Source organism: Neovison vison, chromosome 8, assembly GCF_020171115.1.
Source record: "Neovison vison isolate M4711 chromosome 8, ASM_NN_V1, whole genome shotgun sequence".
Lineage (NCBI taxonomy): Eukaryota > Metazoa > Chordata > Mammalia > Carnivora > Mustelidae > Neogale > Neogale vison.
In genome coordinates this window covers 23,763,347-23,778,681 of record NC_058098.1, presented here as the reverse complement: position 1 = coordinate 23,778,681, position 15,335 = coordinate 23,763,347, and the positions used below count along the sequence as shown (strand labels likewise).

The 15,335-nt window shown below is 41.2% G+C and overlaps 1 protein-coding gene across 5 annotated transcripts in view; it reads right to left on the bottom strand.

Moving 5' to 3' along the window:
• The window catches only part of NCOA6 (nuclear receptor coactivator 6), a 108,323-nt gene that overhangs the window by 934 nt on the left and 92,054 nt on the right, over positions 1-15,335 (bottom strand). For 4 of the 5 annotated variants that reach the window (XM_044263186.1, XM_044263189.1, XM_044263190.1 and 1 more), the window contains 3 exons: positions 13,917-13,985; positions 11,048-11,084; positions 7,232-7,380 (listed from right to left, as the gene is read on the bottom strand). In XM_044263186.1, the coding sequence (XP_044119121.1) occupies positions 7,232-7,380; positions 11,048-11,084; positions 13,917-13,985 (255 nt within the window). The remainder of the gene's footprint in view (positions 1-7,231; positions 7,381-11,047; positions 11,085-13,916; positions 13,986-15,335) is intronic. The other variant, XM_044263188.1, reaches the window with a different exon arrangement.

Here is a 15,335-nt window from a genome sequence, read left to right as displayed (position 1 = left end):
GAGTCTTGCTACAGGTGAGTGAGTAAATTGTGCCAGAGTGCAAAAAAATGGCCTCTGGACCTTTTAGAATCAAGCCATCATTTTGTAGTAAGCGACTCTTTTGGCCTTACTATTGTCAAGCCTCTAAATAACATGACCATGACCTATGGTCAACAAGTATCTATTATGGTCTAGCCAGGAATATCAAGGCTGTGGATACATATAGGCATAGAAACAATTCAGAGCAAGCCACAGCCTGCTCTGAGCCCAGGTGAGCCTGTGGGCTTCATGGAAGAGGTGGGGAACTGAGTAACTTAAACACAGAATAACAGTGGCATAAATGGAACAAGTGTGTTTTAACTCCTTGACTTCCTCTTATCATAGTGTCTTCAATCAACTCAATCTTATTCCGTATTTAAACCATGTTTTCACATGGGGCACCTGGGTGGTGCAGTCAGTTGAGCATCTGATTCTTGGTTTTGGCTCAGGTTATGATCTTGGGGTCTTAAGACAGAGCCCCGTGTCTGGCTCCACATTAGGCACACGGTCTGCTTGAGTTTCTCTCTCCCTCTCCCTCTGCCCCCCCTGTACTCTCGCTCTAAAAGAAATAAACCTTGAAAAAGAAAACCTTCCTCACAAAAGTCTTCTATAGCAGGGTACAGTGAATAGCTTGCAGCTCTCCAAATGTAAACATTTCTTTAAAATCTTCTATTGATCTTGGGACACCTAGGTGTCTCTGTCAGTTAAGTGTCTTCCTCGGCTTGGGTCATGACCCCAGGGTCTTGGGATCTAGATCTGAATCAGGCTCTTTGCTTGGCGGGGACTTTGCCCCCCCACCCCGCCCACCTACTGCTCCCCCTGTCTGTAGTCTCTCTCACTCCGTCAAATAAAATCTTTAAACAAAAAATGTTCTATTGATGTTAAAAATTCACTCTCATTCTTCAAGCTGTTCCATAGATCTTTTGGCTTTAATAAGAAATCAAAGTTTTAAAATTACTTCCTGTCAGAAAATATTTTCTAACACGGTAATATGTAAGATGAATCAGTTCTATTGGTTTCTGGAAACAGGCTAAATTTTCTGATGTTGCATTTTAGGTTAAGTGTTCTAAGCAATCTTTCTTTTCTCTTTTGTATCATATTTTGAAAGTCCAAACTTATGATGTAGAAGCAAAAAGCAAAAATGTTACTCTTAGCTATACTAATTGCTAAGAAGGTCTCAATGACTTTCCAAGAAGTGACCAGTGCAATATTTTTGGACTTCTATTGGTATAAATTTCAGTATGTATATCTTCTTGTTGGAAGGTCATGTTGCTTGTGCCATGTGGTAAAGGAATCAGTCACTCTCTGACTTATTCCTTAGTCTTTTGCTAATCAGATGACAGTCTGACAGCATGTGGAAAAGGTTCTTTAATTCCATATAAATCAAGAGTTTGACACATCCCAAAGTTTCCTATGATCAACTCGCTAGTCCAATTCTCAAGTTTCATTTTCACTGTAGTAAATTTATCATTTGAGTAAAAATATATAGAGTTGTGTCTTTTTTTTTTTTTTTTAAAGTAGGCTCCATACCCAGTACAGAGCCCAACGCAGGACTTGAACTCACAACCCTGAGATCAAGATCTGAGCTGAGACCAGAGTAGGAACTCAGCCAACTGAGCCACACAGGGGCCTCTACACAATTCTGTCTTGAGTGCTCATCCTTAGAGCGATATCTGTTAATTAGGCCAACTTTGGGAGCTGCTTCTTTGTTGTGATATGAAGGACCGAGTGCTGTGTCTGAGAAACACCTCTGTGGCTGGTAAAATGGGTGAGAAGTGTGGAGAAGTAACCTCAGGCTCTCCCTCCTCCTCCTCTTTGCTTGCTTTCTCCCGTCTGTCACTGCTTCATAGCACCCGATGATCTGGCAGACTGACTATGCTTCTGCGGACCAATCAATGAGTGGGACCACGAGTAAACAAGTGTTTTGTGTTAGAAACTCCAGAAAAATAATCTTTTAGATACCAGGGTTAGAGGTGAGAAAGATGGTGTAGAGTGTGCTTTTACACTTCCATGAAGAAAAAAAAACTGCATCGGCCTGATACTGAAGCCTCTTATCACCTTCCCTGGATAAATCTAGGCAATCTGGGTCATAGGGCAATGTCACTTTTGATGCTTTATAAATCTGTCTGAGAAGGTGAGTTTTTTTGTTTCTGTAGTTCAGTTTTATACTTCCTCCAAAACATTACCACTTTTATTACTCCACTGAATACAGTAAGAGAGTCCAGAGGTAAACTCTTTAAGGTAAGGAATTCCAGGGAAGTAATGAAGTGGCTGATGGTACATGCAGGGTATACATCAGGTTTGTTCCTAAGGATGCCTAAATTCTCTAACTCTGCATAATCCCTACTCCCAAGACCCCATAACCAAAACCATACAAGCAAAATAAAAATTATGTACATTGTTGAAAAATCCTGTTTTTTAAACCAGCAAAGATTTTACAAGTTAATGTCTTCACAGATATAAAAGTAGTTCAAAAGCTAACAGTAACACCCTTTATGTTAATATTTTGAACCAACTACATGGTAAAGAATTGGGTCAGTAACAGTCTTTCAGATGGCTGTCCATACATATCCTTGGAGAACATTTACATTATAATTTGATATGGGCATTTTCTCCCCCTGATTGCCTCATTTTGACTGTAAGTATATTTGGCCAAACCTATAGTGCAAGGGTCTACTAAATCTTCTGTTATTTGGAGTTTACCTTTCAAGGAGTTTTAGAAAATGACCTTGGCCTTGCTCACTTAATTATGTTTTTTACTGTACTACTTCTAGCCAAGATTTCTATTTTTTGCAAAAAAAAAAAATTCTGGACATCTTTCAAAATTTTCATGGCTGATTTCTGAACGATGATCCTACAAGAGTATAGTCTCAGGCAGTTACTGTTCAGGGTTTTCTCCCATATCATGCTTATTTGTATTTCCATAGTAACACTTCCATTTTAAGGATATCTGTTTTTTTAGATCATTGCTTCTCATGTCACAGGCTGAGAGCACGGTAGGGCTATCACCCCACTTTGCTGTCAGAGGCACCTTAAGGCACTCCTGGGATACCCACTGCTGCTGCTCTGCTCTGCTATAGGTTGCTCTGAACCTCCTCCATATTAGCGTATTTTCCCTGGTTTCAAACTTAGGCATTGAAACCCATTTTTAACTACTGCTCTTTTATCCCAGTTGAAAATATAACCTAAAACCTATGATAAACAGAAGAATAAATAAAGATAAGTAAATAAAGATAAGCAAGACAAACCATTTCTGTGTTAATAGGAAACACATCATGTCAGGAAGTAGAACTACTCGTTTGCATTTTTATAACAACACCCCTGATTAAGTCCAGTTTTAAAAAGATGCTCATTGATTGGTGGGAGCCAATTTTTGTGTCTTTAATTAAAAGTGGGTTAGGGGGAACCCAACAACCAAAACCAAAACAACAGAGAATGACCTATCATCCATGTGGACCTCCCTGGACTTGCCCAGAAATAATCTGTCCCACCTGCTCCCATGTGGCAGTATAGTAGGCCTTGGCCAGCATGACGTAAGCAAACTCTGTTCTCCCAGCAGGAGCATGGTTAATGTCACTGGTTCTCTGACAATACAAATGTACCAATACTTTTCATTAAAAACTGCTCATAAATTTCTCTGCTTTCAAGATGCTCTGATTTTGTCTGTGCATATATAACCCAAACTATATGAACACAAAAAGCAAACCTTTTTCTCGCCTCAAAACTTTAAGAAGTATTGATGCTGCAGAAAGATGTTTAGGTACCCAGCACTACTATGTCTACAAATTTGATTTGCGTAGATTTTGGAAACCACCTTGATATTTTACGATCACTCCCTGGTATGGATTCAAATATGATCACAAAAAGTTATTTTATGACCAGTTCAGAGTTCTGGATACAGCATAGCATATTGCATAGCAAATAATAATGCACATTTATTCTTTAATCTGGATCCAAGAGCTCTAACACTTAAAAATCAAAACAGCTATAGCACTCATTTTGGATTTAAAAGGTAACTTACTCTAAGAGTTAAGAACTGACAGCCTGAGGGCTTGAGGCTGATGTGGAGATCTGTACAGGACTATGATTCCTGGGGTTTGGGGAAAGCTCTGACATCCTTTCAGGAGACACTTACCTGCCCCCAAGCAAAATCACAAAGCTTTCAAGTCATTAGGGCTTTGCGGAAGCCACTTGTTAAGCCTCAGAGCAGGGATGGGGCAGGTATTATAACATGACCACCACCACCAAGGGACAATGTCCAGTTGAAGTGTACAAGCCTATTCCCCACCCCTTTCTAAAACAGGTTTCAGCTTTCCATCTTTCCTTGGCTGGCAGTTCCCTACAGACTGGCTCTAATTTGGGCATCTCTTCTTAACTGTCCCAGCTGCTCCTATGATTAATTCTTCCTGGTGCACTGTAAATGACACCCTTATTACCTTGAGGTGAAGTTTCCAAAAATCTGGTATGTGACTTCTCTAAAGACCAACACTTGTTTCCTGCCCACCCCCCACTTGTTTCCTGCTTTAAAGGTAATCACACACCATATTCTGCAGCCTAGAAGACCTTGATTCTTTGGGAAGGTGAGGGGCCAAAAGAATACACAGAATTGAGGGGAAGCAGATTTTCCCACAGAACTCCAGGAATCTTCCCTTTGGTGGTCTAAATTTAGTATTCAGTATACTGAAAGGAGTGCTTCTAAACAACTCTCTGCCTTGGAGAGGATTCCCAGGGAGAATGAAGAAAGTAGCTGGGGGACGCCTGGGTGGCTCAGTTGGTTAAGCAGCTGCCTTCGGCTCAGGTCATGATCCCAGCGTCCTGGGATCGAGTCCCACATCGGGCTCCTTGCTCGGCAGGGAGCCTGCTTCTCCCTCTGCCTCTGCCTGCCTCTCTGTCTGCCTGTGCTCGCTCTCGCTCCCTCTCTCTCTGACAAATAAATAAATAAAATCTTTAAAAAAAAAAAAAAGAAAGTAGCTGGTTCCTTTTCTGCATTAAAGTGGGGATACCTAAGAGGACCCTGCCTGTGGTTTATACAGGATGCCTGAAAAGGAAAGGAGACCCTTCCTCTCTGATGGACTGAGATAAGGTAACTTCTACACCCCTACCTCTCTCTGATCTGTGCACCTGTGGCCTACTCCCAGGGGCTCTTGTGAGGATTCGTGAAATTCTCGCCCAGAAGCACAACCTGCCAATGACAGCTGAGTTCCCAGGTCAGTGTCTGGTGTTGGTGCACAGAACCTGCCCTCATCTTCAGACTGGCATCCCAATAGTACTTGACTGTTTTTCAGCACCCCTGCTGATATCAGGCACTTGGCCATGATCCCAGTTCTTGCCTAATGTGAGCTACTTAAGCTCAGCACACTTCCTGAGGAGATGAAGTATCATACCCTTCCCTCAGATCTGGGCCTTTGCACATGCTGTTCCTTTTGCCTAGAATATTTCATTCAACTCCCATAGCCTGCATAATGCCTCCTCATTCTTCAGCTCGCTTAAACATCATTTTCTCCAGAAAGCCTTCTCTGATTTGGCAGAAGAGCACAGCATCCCAGCTATATGCTCCTACAGTACCATGTAATTTTGCTATCACAACATTTAACATTTAACACACACTATTAGTCTTTTTGGCTGGCAAATAATTGATATGATGAAGACAGAGACTCTGTCTTTTCACTATTATATCCCCAAGGCCTGGCATGTGTTAAGTACTTAACATATATTTGATAGACAATTATTAAGAATTACTGATTATATATCTCTTTGCCTGAGGCACCATACTAGGTACCAAGGATATGATGATGAGCAAAGCCAGACAACTCCTATCCCAGCAGAGTGCGTAGATTAATTACCTGTCATGTAAATGGACATAAATTTACAACTGTGACGTTATAAAGGAGAACATGGTGCTATGATTTCTCATAGCAGTGACCAGGGAGCTAGGTAGACAGAGTAGGAAGTTCGTGAGGAGAAGAGAAGGAAGAGGGAAGAACATTCCCTGCAATGGGTGTAACACACACAGGCTCTTGACAAGGGATAAGAGTAGCATGTCTGAGTTGCTGAGGGAACTCAAATGAGGCTGGGAGATGCTGACAGGGACCAGACCACACAGAACCTTGTTGGTGCTTTTAGACTTTAATCCTAATTACAATGTGAATCACTGAAGGGCTTTAAGCTACAGTAGCAATGAAGATGGGGCAAAGCGGATGAATTCGGGCCACTTGAGATAAAAGCAGCAGCTTTCTATGATGATATGAGGGATGTGAGGATGAGGGAGAGGTGCCAAGGAGGGGGTGCCCAATGGACAGATAGTGGTACCATTCCCTAAGGTGGGGAACACTGGCAAATGGCCTGCCATTGTGGGTGAAATCGGACATGTTGAATATCTGAAGTCCTGGTAAGGTTGTACATGCAGTTGTCTATGATTTCTAGAGGTCTGTTCTAGAATACAAATTCATGAGTTGTCTGTGAAAAGTTGTAACTAAGAAAGTGAGGCATGAGTGAGATCAGTTGGGGAGAGAAGAGCTGAAGACAAAGGGTGAGTCAGGATTGAAGTATGAGAAAAGCCAACATCTAATGTCTGTGTACTGAGGTTGAGAGGGAAGAGTCAGAGAGGTAGAGAGAAAACTATCAAGAGCTCTAAGTCAGAGAAGCCAAGGACAGTGAATTCAAAAAGGAGACATCAGTCAATACAGGAGAGAAAACTGATAGTGTAAGGTTCTCGACAAGGTTAGAGAAGATGGTATCAAGGAGGCATGTGGAGGAACTGGCCTTAGACTTGAGGAGGACAGCTGCTCTATTATGGTAGGAGCAAAGGAGGATCCTGGTAGATTTATGTCTTGGTAGCAAGAGCTGAAGCAGTTTTACTTTCTCTGTGAAGAGGTGAGAATCTCTGCTGGCAGGGATAGAAAGTAGAGAGAGAAAGTAGAGTCCAGAGGAGTGGAAAAGAGAGTTGACCACAGAAAGATGGCTGGGCCATACTGAGGATCTATGTGAAGTGGTGATCATGAATCAATCTGCCCTGCTAGGTTCCTTTTCTTCCCCAATGGTGCTTGCTGCAATGTATACACACGGAAAACACATAGGTAAATGAACTAAGGAAGGACAAAGAGTAGAAGTCAAAGTAAAAGAAGCAAAGATGAAAAACAAATTCCTCTGCTGTGGTGGTAAAGACCCCATTCTTCTATGTGACCCATAATGGCACCAACCCCCCACAGCTAACCTTTAGTAGAGCTGGAGGCTGAAGCAGGCCGAGAGGATCGCTTGCGATGTCCATTTTCCACACTTTCAGAAGCCACAGTTGGCTCTTCAGTTCGGGAGTTTCTTCTGCTTGGGGTTTTGGACTTTTCAATGATCTCTTTGGGCTCACTGCTGACAAAGGGAAGCACAAAGTTTCCAAGGAGGTGAGGGAATCAAGTCACACACAAAAAAGGGTTCTTCAGGTAGAGTTTCATTTGTAAGGCAGGAGATTAAGAACTATACAGTCATTCTGAAGAGAAAATATTCCACCCTGGGACAATGAACACAATTACTTTCTATATTACTGACAATTTAAGAGTGAGTCTATTTTGTTACACTATTAAAAATAAAATACTAAAGTATATTCCTGGTGAAATTGTGGGAAAACAGGTAAAAGAAATTAAGAACTTGCAATAAAAATTGTCAAACATCTTCACCCATTTTTCTTAAATAACAACATTTCCTTTCAAAAAATAATAGTATCTAGGGGCGCCTGGGTGGCTCAGTGGGTTAAAGCCTCTGCCTTTGGCTCAGGTCATGATCCCAGGGTCCTGGGATCGAGCCCCACATTGGGCTCTCTGCTCAGCGGGGAGCCTGCTTCCTCCTCTCTCTCTCTCTCTCTCTGCCTGCCTCTCTGCCTACTTGTGATCTCTGTTTGTCAAATAAATAAACAAATAAACAAACAAATAAATAAATCTTTAAACAAAAATAATAGTATCTAAAATCCAGGAAATTACTAATACATACTGGTATTTCCCATGAGGCTGGTATAGTCAGATAATGGCACAAGTCACATTATAGAATATACATGAGGATATATTCACAGTTTTACTGCTGGGTATACTGACTGCCCCTACCTCAATCTCCCTTTTTTAGTATGCAGTACTACTAAAGGCATGGGAAAGAAACTCTGGATATAAATTATGTAAGCCCATTGTTCTCAATAGGGGACGTTTTTCCCTCCTAGGAGACATTTTGCAGTACCTGGAGACACATGGCTAATTGTTAAGAGGTCTTGACTGAGGCAGGGATGCTACTGGCTACTTTTGGGCAGAGGCCAGACATGCCACTGAACATTCTATAATGCATAAGACAGCTCTTCCATGCAACCCCACTCACCCCACCCCCACTCCTGCCCCAGGGCAGAGAATTATCTGATCAAAACTGTCAATAACGCCCAGGCTGAGAAATGCTGGTGTAATCCCCTGGATCAGCAATTCCACTTCTAGGTGCCTAAGGAAACAAATCTTTTTACAACGCTCTAATTACACACAAGGATGTCAAACCATTTTATTTATACTAATGAAGACAGAAGACCTAAATGCTTTACAATAGATTATAAAACTAAAACATGGCACATCCATATTCAGTCATGAAAAATCATGTTGTAAGTTTATTTAATGATAAAAACTGATACATTATTGTGGGGAAAAAGTTACCAATATTATGAATAGTATAATCCCATTTTCATCATAACACATGTTGAGTATATATATGTAACCACATATAAATGAATGTGAGATACATTGTGTGTGTGCATGATGTACAGTGCTTATATATATATATATAAAACACTATATAGTAGATATATATATATATTATAGTGTTTATATATAAAATACTCCCTATGCGTAGACATACTCTGAAGAGAAGCAGAGGAAGATGAACTAAAATATACACAGTGAGGGGCGCCTGGGTGGCTCAGTAGATTAGGCCGCTGCCTTTGGCTCAGGTCATGGTCTCGGGGTCCTGGGATTGAGCCCCACATCTGTCTCAGTATCCCTGCTGAGCGAAGAGCCTGCTTCCCCCTCTCTCTCTGCCTGACTCCCTGCCTGCTTGTGATCTCTCTCTCTGTCAAATAAATAAATAAATGCTTAAAAAAAATAAATAAAATATACACAGTGAGTATTGTTTGAGTCACAGAAATCCTGGTTTACTGGTAATTTTCTTCAAATTCTCTGATCTGAATTTCAAATGTTCTTTAATAAACTTTTTACTGCTTTCATGGTTCAAAAAAATGCATGGCAGAATCATTAGGGGAAAAAAGCTGATAAATCTGCTTATAAGGCATAGAACTGAAATAAAAGTAGTACAACAGAGAAAAACAAAAGAAGCTGGTCAAAGGGATGCCTCTTTGGGAAGTCTTCCATGACCTCACTTCCCAAGTGAAGTTGTCTCTTCTGTCTTTTTGGTTCACAGTCTGTTTCTGGCATTCTAGAGCACCCATCAGATTGTACAACATATTTTCTTTCAATATCTTCTGCCTCCCACTAGATCAGGAGCTCCTTAAGAGGCATGAACCATGGCCTATCAACTATCCCTACCCCTGCGTTTTCACTCCTGCCCGAGGATCCTTCGCTAGTAGCACTATGGCTGGGAATGGCCATACTGTTTGCTATCTTGCTTTATATCTAACCACTGCCCCACAAGCCGAGGTAAGTGAAGAAGCAGTGAGGCTGGAGCTGGGGTGGAATGATAAGTCAAGGGGTATTTACATATCCTTTTAGAGATGTTCCGGATGGCTTTCTGGCTAGATGCCCAGAAAATGGTCCAAGCCTCTGAGGAAGAAAGATTCCTAATAGAGGTGCCTCCTTCTCCTGGCAAAACAAGAGTCACAGTAGTACTGTCCTGGTATTTATATGGCCAGTGCTCAGACAGTTCTGGAAACAAACACCCAAAGGATATTTTTGGTCTGATTATCTTCTTTCTGTAGCCACTTTCTGGTGCATGCTTGAGAAAGGCTAATGAATTCAAGTATTAGCCCAATCCAAATAAAAATGCAGGCAGAATGATGTAGTAGGAGTATCAATAAGCTTGGAAGTAGAAGAACAGGGGTCAAGTCTTACCTATATATTTATTGGCCATTTATTTAACTTTATGCTTCAGATTTCTGATCTATAAACCCCCATTTTGTCTGCTGCAATACAGTAAGTGTGAGGGTACTGGGGTCAGAGTGCCCGAATTTGAATCTTAGTTGCACCACTTACTAAATCTGTGGCCTTGGGCAATTTACTTAACTTCTTTGAGCTTTAGGTTCCTTATCTTTAAGACAGAATTTACCTTCCTAATAGATATTGTGAAAATTAAGTGAGATAATACCCTTGTTGGGCTTACAGCCCAGTGGATGGCATGGAATGCATTCACGTAAATATTGGCTCTTATGACCACCTCACAGGGTTGATAGGAGGATTGCATGAGAAAATGACTGTGAAGGTGTTTTACAAACTAAGTTGTACAAATACGATAAATCCTCTAAAATGTCATCCAATGTATTAGTACACTAAATAAGGAAAGACTTTTGAAAAATAGTAATACTTCTCTCCATGGGGTTAGTGAGGTTGAAGCCACAGGTGTATTTCATTTTGTTAGGTTGTGGGGCTTAACAGAAAAAGCATGAGTTTTGGGGTCAGACCCCAACTGAATCTCTTATGCTTGGAGGAAAAACAGCTATACTTCAGAAGGTGTTGCAAGGACTACTATTAATGACAAGATATCAACAGCTCCTACATATTGAACATTTGCTGTTTACTCAGTATGGTGTATTGAACATGCTCTCTCATTCAGTTTTCAAAACCACCAAAAAAGGGAGAAATTTAGCCACAAAGTTTTATTAAGAGAAATGTTATTTCTGAGGGATGAGGACTCATGACAACTCCCCTGCTTTCGTAGGGAAAACAGACTGGTACAAAGAGTGAAGGAAAAGGCCAAGGTGAAGAGAGCTTTAAAGGATGAGAAAGCCGATACCCTTCAAAGAGGCTTATGCCGTTTTCATGCTGAGTCTGCAGAATGATCATCTTACCTTTGTCCAGAGACTATGGCAGCATTTGCCTCGAGTTCTGTGAAAAATACAAAGCACAGAAATGAGATGTGGGAGCTCCTGTGGTCTATGTCCACTGGGAGAAGCGAGGTGTCTATGAGAATTCTGAATGCCCTATTTAGGCTAACATGTCTCTGTGCCCAGCAGGATTCTCACCCCTACATGGTACAGAGTTGGCAGGGACACAACTCAGTTGCCTGGGGCATAAGACACTTACTTGGTCTATTTTTACTTCTACTCCACACTGTGAAATAATCCTGTTTGGATCAATAGAACTAAATTCACACTGCCTGGTTCCTATTTCACCCAGCTATAACTAGGTTAGTAAAATAAGCTTCTTCCTCCCATGTAGAAGATTGTTTTCATTCTTAAAATATCTCCACCCTCCTGACACTTGTTTTTAAAGACAGCAATCTTCGAATATGTCTTAAATATCTATTCAGGATGCATTCTCTTCCAAAGGACTTCCTCACTGAGTTTTAGAGGGCAGATTGCTTTGCTTTGAGATAACACCCACAGACTCCTTCATTTTCCTCTCTTCCTCAACTTCCCAGAAATGCCCTCCAAGAAAGGAAAACCTCAGTAATTTGTCTAGCAGGGTTTTGCTTAAATGAGCATTCTTGGGTTTACCAGGCACTTCTTTCTCAGCATCAGCAGGAAAACATCTTCCTCCATTATATGCCTCTAGGTAGTTCCATCTTTCCAAAAGACTTTGCTGAGTACCAGAGAGCAGTGATCTCTCCTGCTTTTGGACTTGCACAGCTCTGCCTGTCCCCCCTTTTAGAAAATTTAGCACCACAAACTCAGTGCAGGCCTAATCTACCCCACTGATTACAGGTTAATCTCCCTGAAGGCAGTGAAGTCAGAGTGCATGGGTTAAAATTCTGACCCCGCTGCTTATTAGCCATGTAACCCCGAGCAAATTACTTGACCTCTCTGTGCTCAATGCTTCATCTGGAAAAAGGGGACAATCACTTTACCCACCTCAAAGTTAGAAGATTAAATGAGGTAATAGACATAAAAATTCAGTACAGCACTTGGCTCTTAGAAGTAATATTACCCATTACTATCATTCTTGCTATGATGCTCATGTTGATGCAGCCTTAATGTGAGGACGCTAGAACACTCTGCTTTCAGGGGAAGACAAGGGAATCCCTGCTTCCCATTTGCTACCTAGCTCCCCATATCTAACCCATAAACCTCGGACACCCCACCACATGAAACAGATACCACCTCACTGAGGACTCTGCTGCCTTGTTGGCTCCACTGGAGCGAACAAACTCAGGTAACAGGTGCTCAAAAATGAAAACAGCCCGAAAGAGGTGGATTACATAAAAACTTTGATTAGCTTGTTAATCTGAAACAAAATTTAGTGCTTTTGAGAACTTTAACACTATCACAGCTAATTCACATAAGTACAGACCATAGGAATTTAGTGAAAGCAGTTAGTGACTCTGTGGGCATTTTAAGGAGATTGATTTAAAAGAAACTTTTAAAACGAACAGGATTCTTCGGCCAGTTATTCTTAGATGTAGGATATGAAAAAACACATTTTTTTGGAGTAAAGAACTGAGGCAGGAAACGGAATTCCCTTCTTCTTCCTAGCTGCTTCTTTTCTCACCAAAAATGAATTTTACTATCTAAGCCCCTCTGTGAATAATTCACTCCACTCCTCCCCGCCTCAGGTGCCTAGCACAATCATGTGGGCAGTTGGTAGCAAAGGAAGAATCTGGGTGGCTGAAATGTTTTCAGCTCATCCATTCATTTCGGAGGCCTGATTTTGCTCTGAGTGTGCAACAGAACATAGCAAAGGACATAGCACCTGAAGCCCATTTTAAAATAACTGTAAGAGAAGGCGCCTGACTGGCTTATCGGGTGGAGCATGTGACTCCTGATCTCAGGAGTGTGGGTTCAAGCCCTACACTGGATACAGAGATGCCTTAAAAAATAAATCACAAGTTATACCTAACTTCACTGGCTTAGGCCCACAAAACAAACACGGTAGTTTTGTTTGTTTGTTTTTTGCTTACAAATTTTGTCAAGTATGAACTATACTGTAAATGAGATTCTAACCTCTTTGTGGAAAGGTCATACTTCATTTTATTTTTAAATTTATTTTGGTATCCCTCAATACCTTCAGTGACAGAGGGCCAGGCAAGACTAAACTGTAACATATTTATGATATTTATCTGCTTTGGCATATTTATCTGCCTTACAAAGGCAGTGTTGTTATTGCCATCAAGATCCTCGTGTGTTCAGAGCTGACACAGCATTCCACAACAATTATTTGTCAGATTACCATGGACTCCACCTTCCAGAAACACCATCCCTAGTGCTATTTGCAATTTCTTGGTCATGGGAAGAAACATAATGCCATCCAGAGATGACTGAAATGACTGACTCCCTGGGGAATGGCTGCCTCCCTGTAGCAGAGGTCCTCAGAACAAGCCTCCACTGCTGTCACAAAAGGGCAGTTACTAGCTTAGTGCAGTAATGCTTGCCACCCCAGCGAACTGCCATATGCCAGTCAGTCAGGTGCCAGCTATGGGGGCCAGGCTCATGAGATAGGGCAAACCGTGCAATGGAAACTCAATAGCTGGGTGGCAGGCAGACAATGGGCACTGCAAAGTCCTTCTTGACTTCCCCGGCTGACACCGGGAATGCATAAGACAGCAAGCTGGTCCAGGAAAAATAACATCAAAGAGTGCTGCACAAGCTCTGCCACTCGGCTGAATTCTGCCTGAAGCCAGTAGGTAAGAGAGTTTCAGCCACTTCTTGGCACCTTGAGGGCAGAAGCAGTTCCTTCACATGTAATCCATTCCACTTGGAGGTTTTCCAAAGCATGCCTTACCTGGTCTGGCAACAGACCCCTGCAGTGTTGTGGCTGGAGTTTCCTTTGAGATTAAACTCGGTGAAGGGGCTAAGGCAAGGGGGAAAAAAAAATACAGGCCTTTTAGTTTCTTTTCTCAACAAAATAGAAAGCACTGACTAAATCAATAGCTAAGTAACCGCTAAAATACATATCCTCTTGGAGGAAATTTCAATTGCCTTGAAAGGACATTTCAAAACCTACTTTAAAAATTAGCTACCATACCACATGGTACCACAGACCACCAGCAGGGTTATTTGTTTTTCCCTTTTGTGTGTACAAAGTTCAAGGAAGGAGGTGGTCATGAGGACAAAAGCACCCACGATTTTTGCTTCTTAGGGTCATGTTCTATCCAGTACTCTTAAAAAAAAACTCCAAAGCATACCTTAGTAGGCAACCCAAACCACTTTCAGAGGAACAATTATACCATTCACCTTAGCATTTAAAAACTTGTCTCATCCCTGTAAAGATTACCCCCCTTGAGACCTGAAATGAATCATACTATTTCTTTTATACTTTTCTACAGCACCTGGCAGAGTGTGATGGTCACAAAGCAGATATTCAATTTACATTTGATGAATGAATCATTTCATATGTCATTTACTTGTCTAACAAACAGTTACCAAGAACTCCCTAGGGGCAAGGGACTGTGCCAGGCACCTTTCAAGACCAATTATTCTTTCTGCCCATCAGGAACACAGTCCAGTATCAAAGATAAGATACACACATGTGGTACACTGGAGTGCACTGGGATGTTATATGAAGATGATTCAAAAAGTCTAAAGTGTTATGGGAATCAGAAGCAAGGGAGATCAATTCTAGATTGAGAAAACTGATGGTACATTAGAGGGATAAACATCTGAATTATGCTTCAGAGGACAGAGAGTACTTAAGGTCCTTGAAGAGGAATGGAACAGGATACACAATGTACTCTAGAATGGGAGCTTACTGGATCATACAGTAAAGATTAAGGGCACAGATACACCACAGACACTCAAGGATTATGTCCTCCCATCTTGACATTTCAGCCTAATATCTTAGATAAACCCTGTAACAGTAAGTTTTACCCAATTGTGGAAATTGTCAATTTTGTATATTTCCCTGCCTGCTTAGTCAATAATGCATTTGTGTTAAGAATTTATTTTGGATGCTTATCTCATAAAGCTTAAAACTATACACCTTAACTTCTACTTTTAAATCTAGTATTGGTTTCTCACATTTTCATTATAAAAACCCAGAAGCCTCTTGAAAAAGAATGGGAACAATCAACTAAAATTGAGATTTTTTTTTTTCCCAACTACAGGTTCATCTACCCAAAGCTCATATAGTCCTCTAAGATTATGCATGATCCAGAAAAACATATTTTTAACCACTTCACCATTATTCTCTTGATATGTGGGA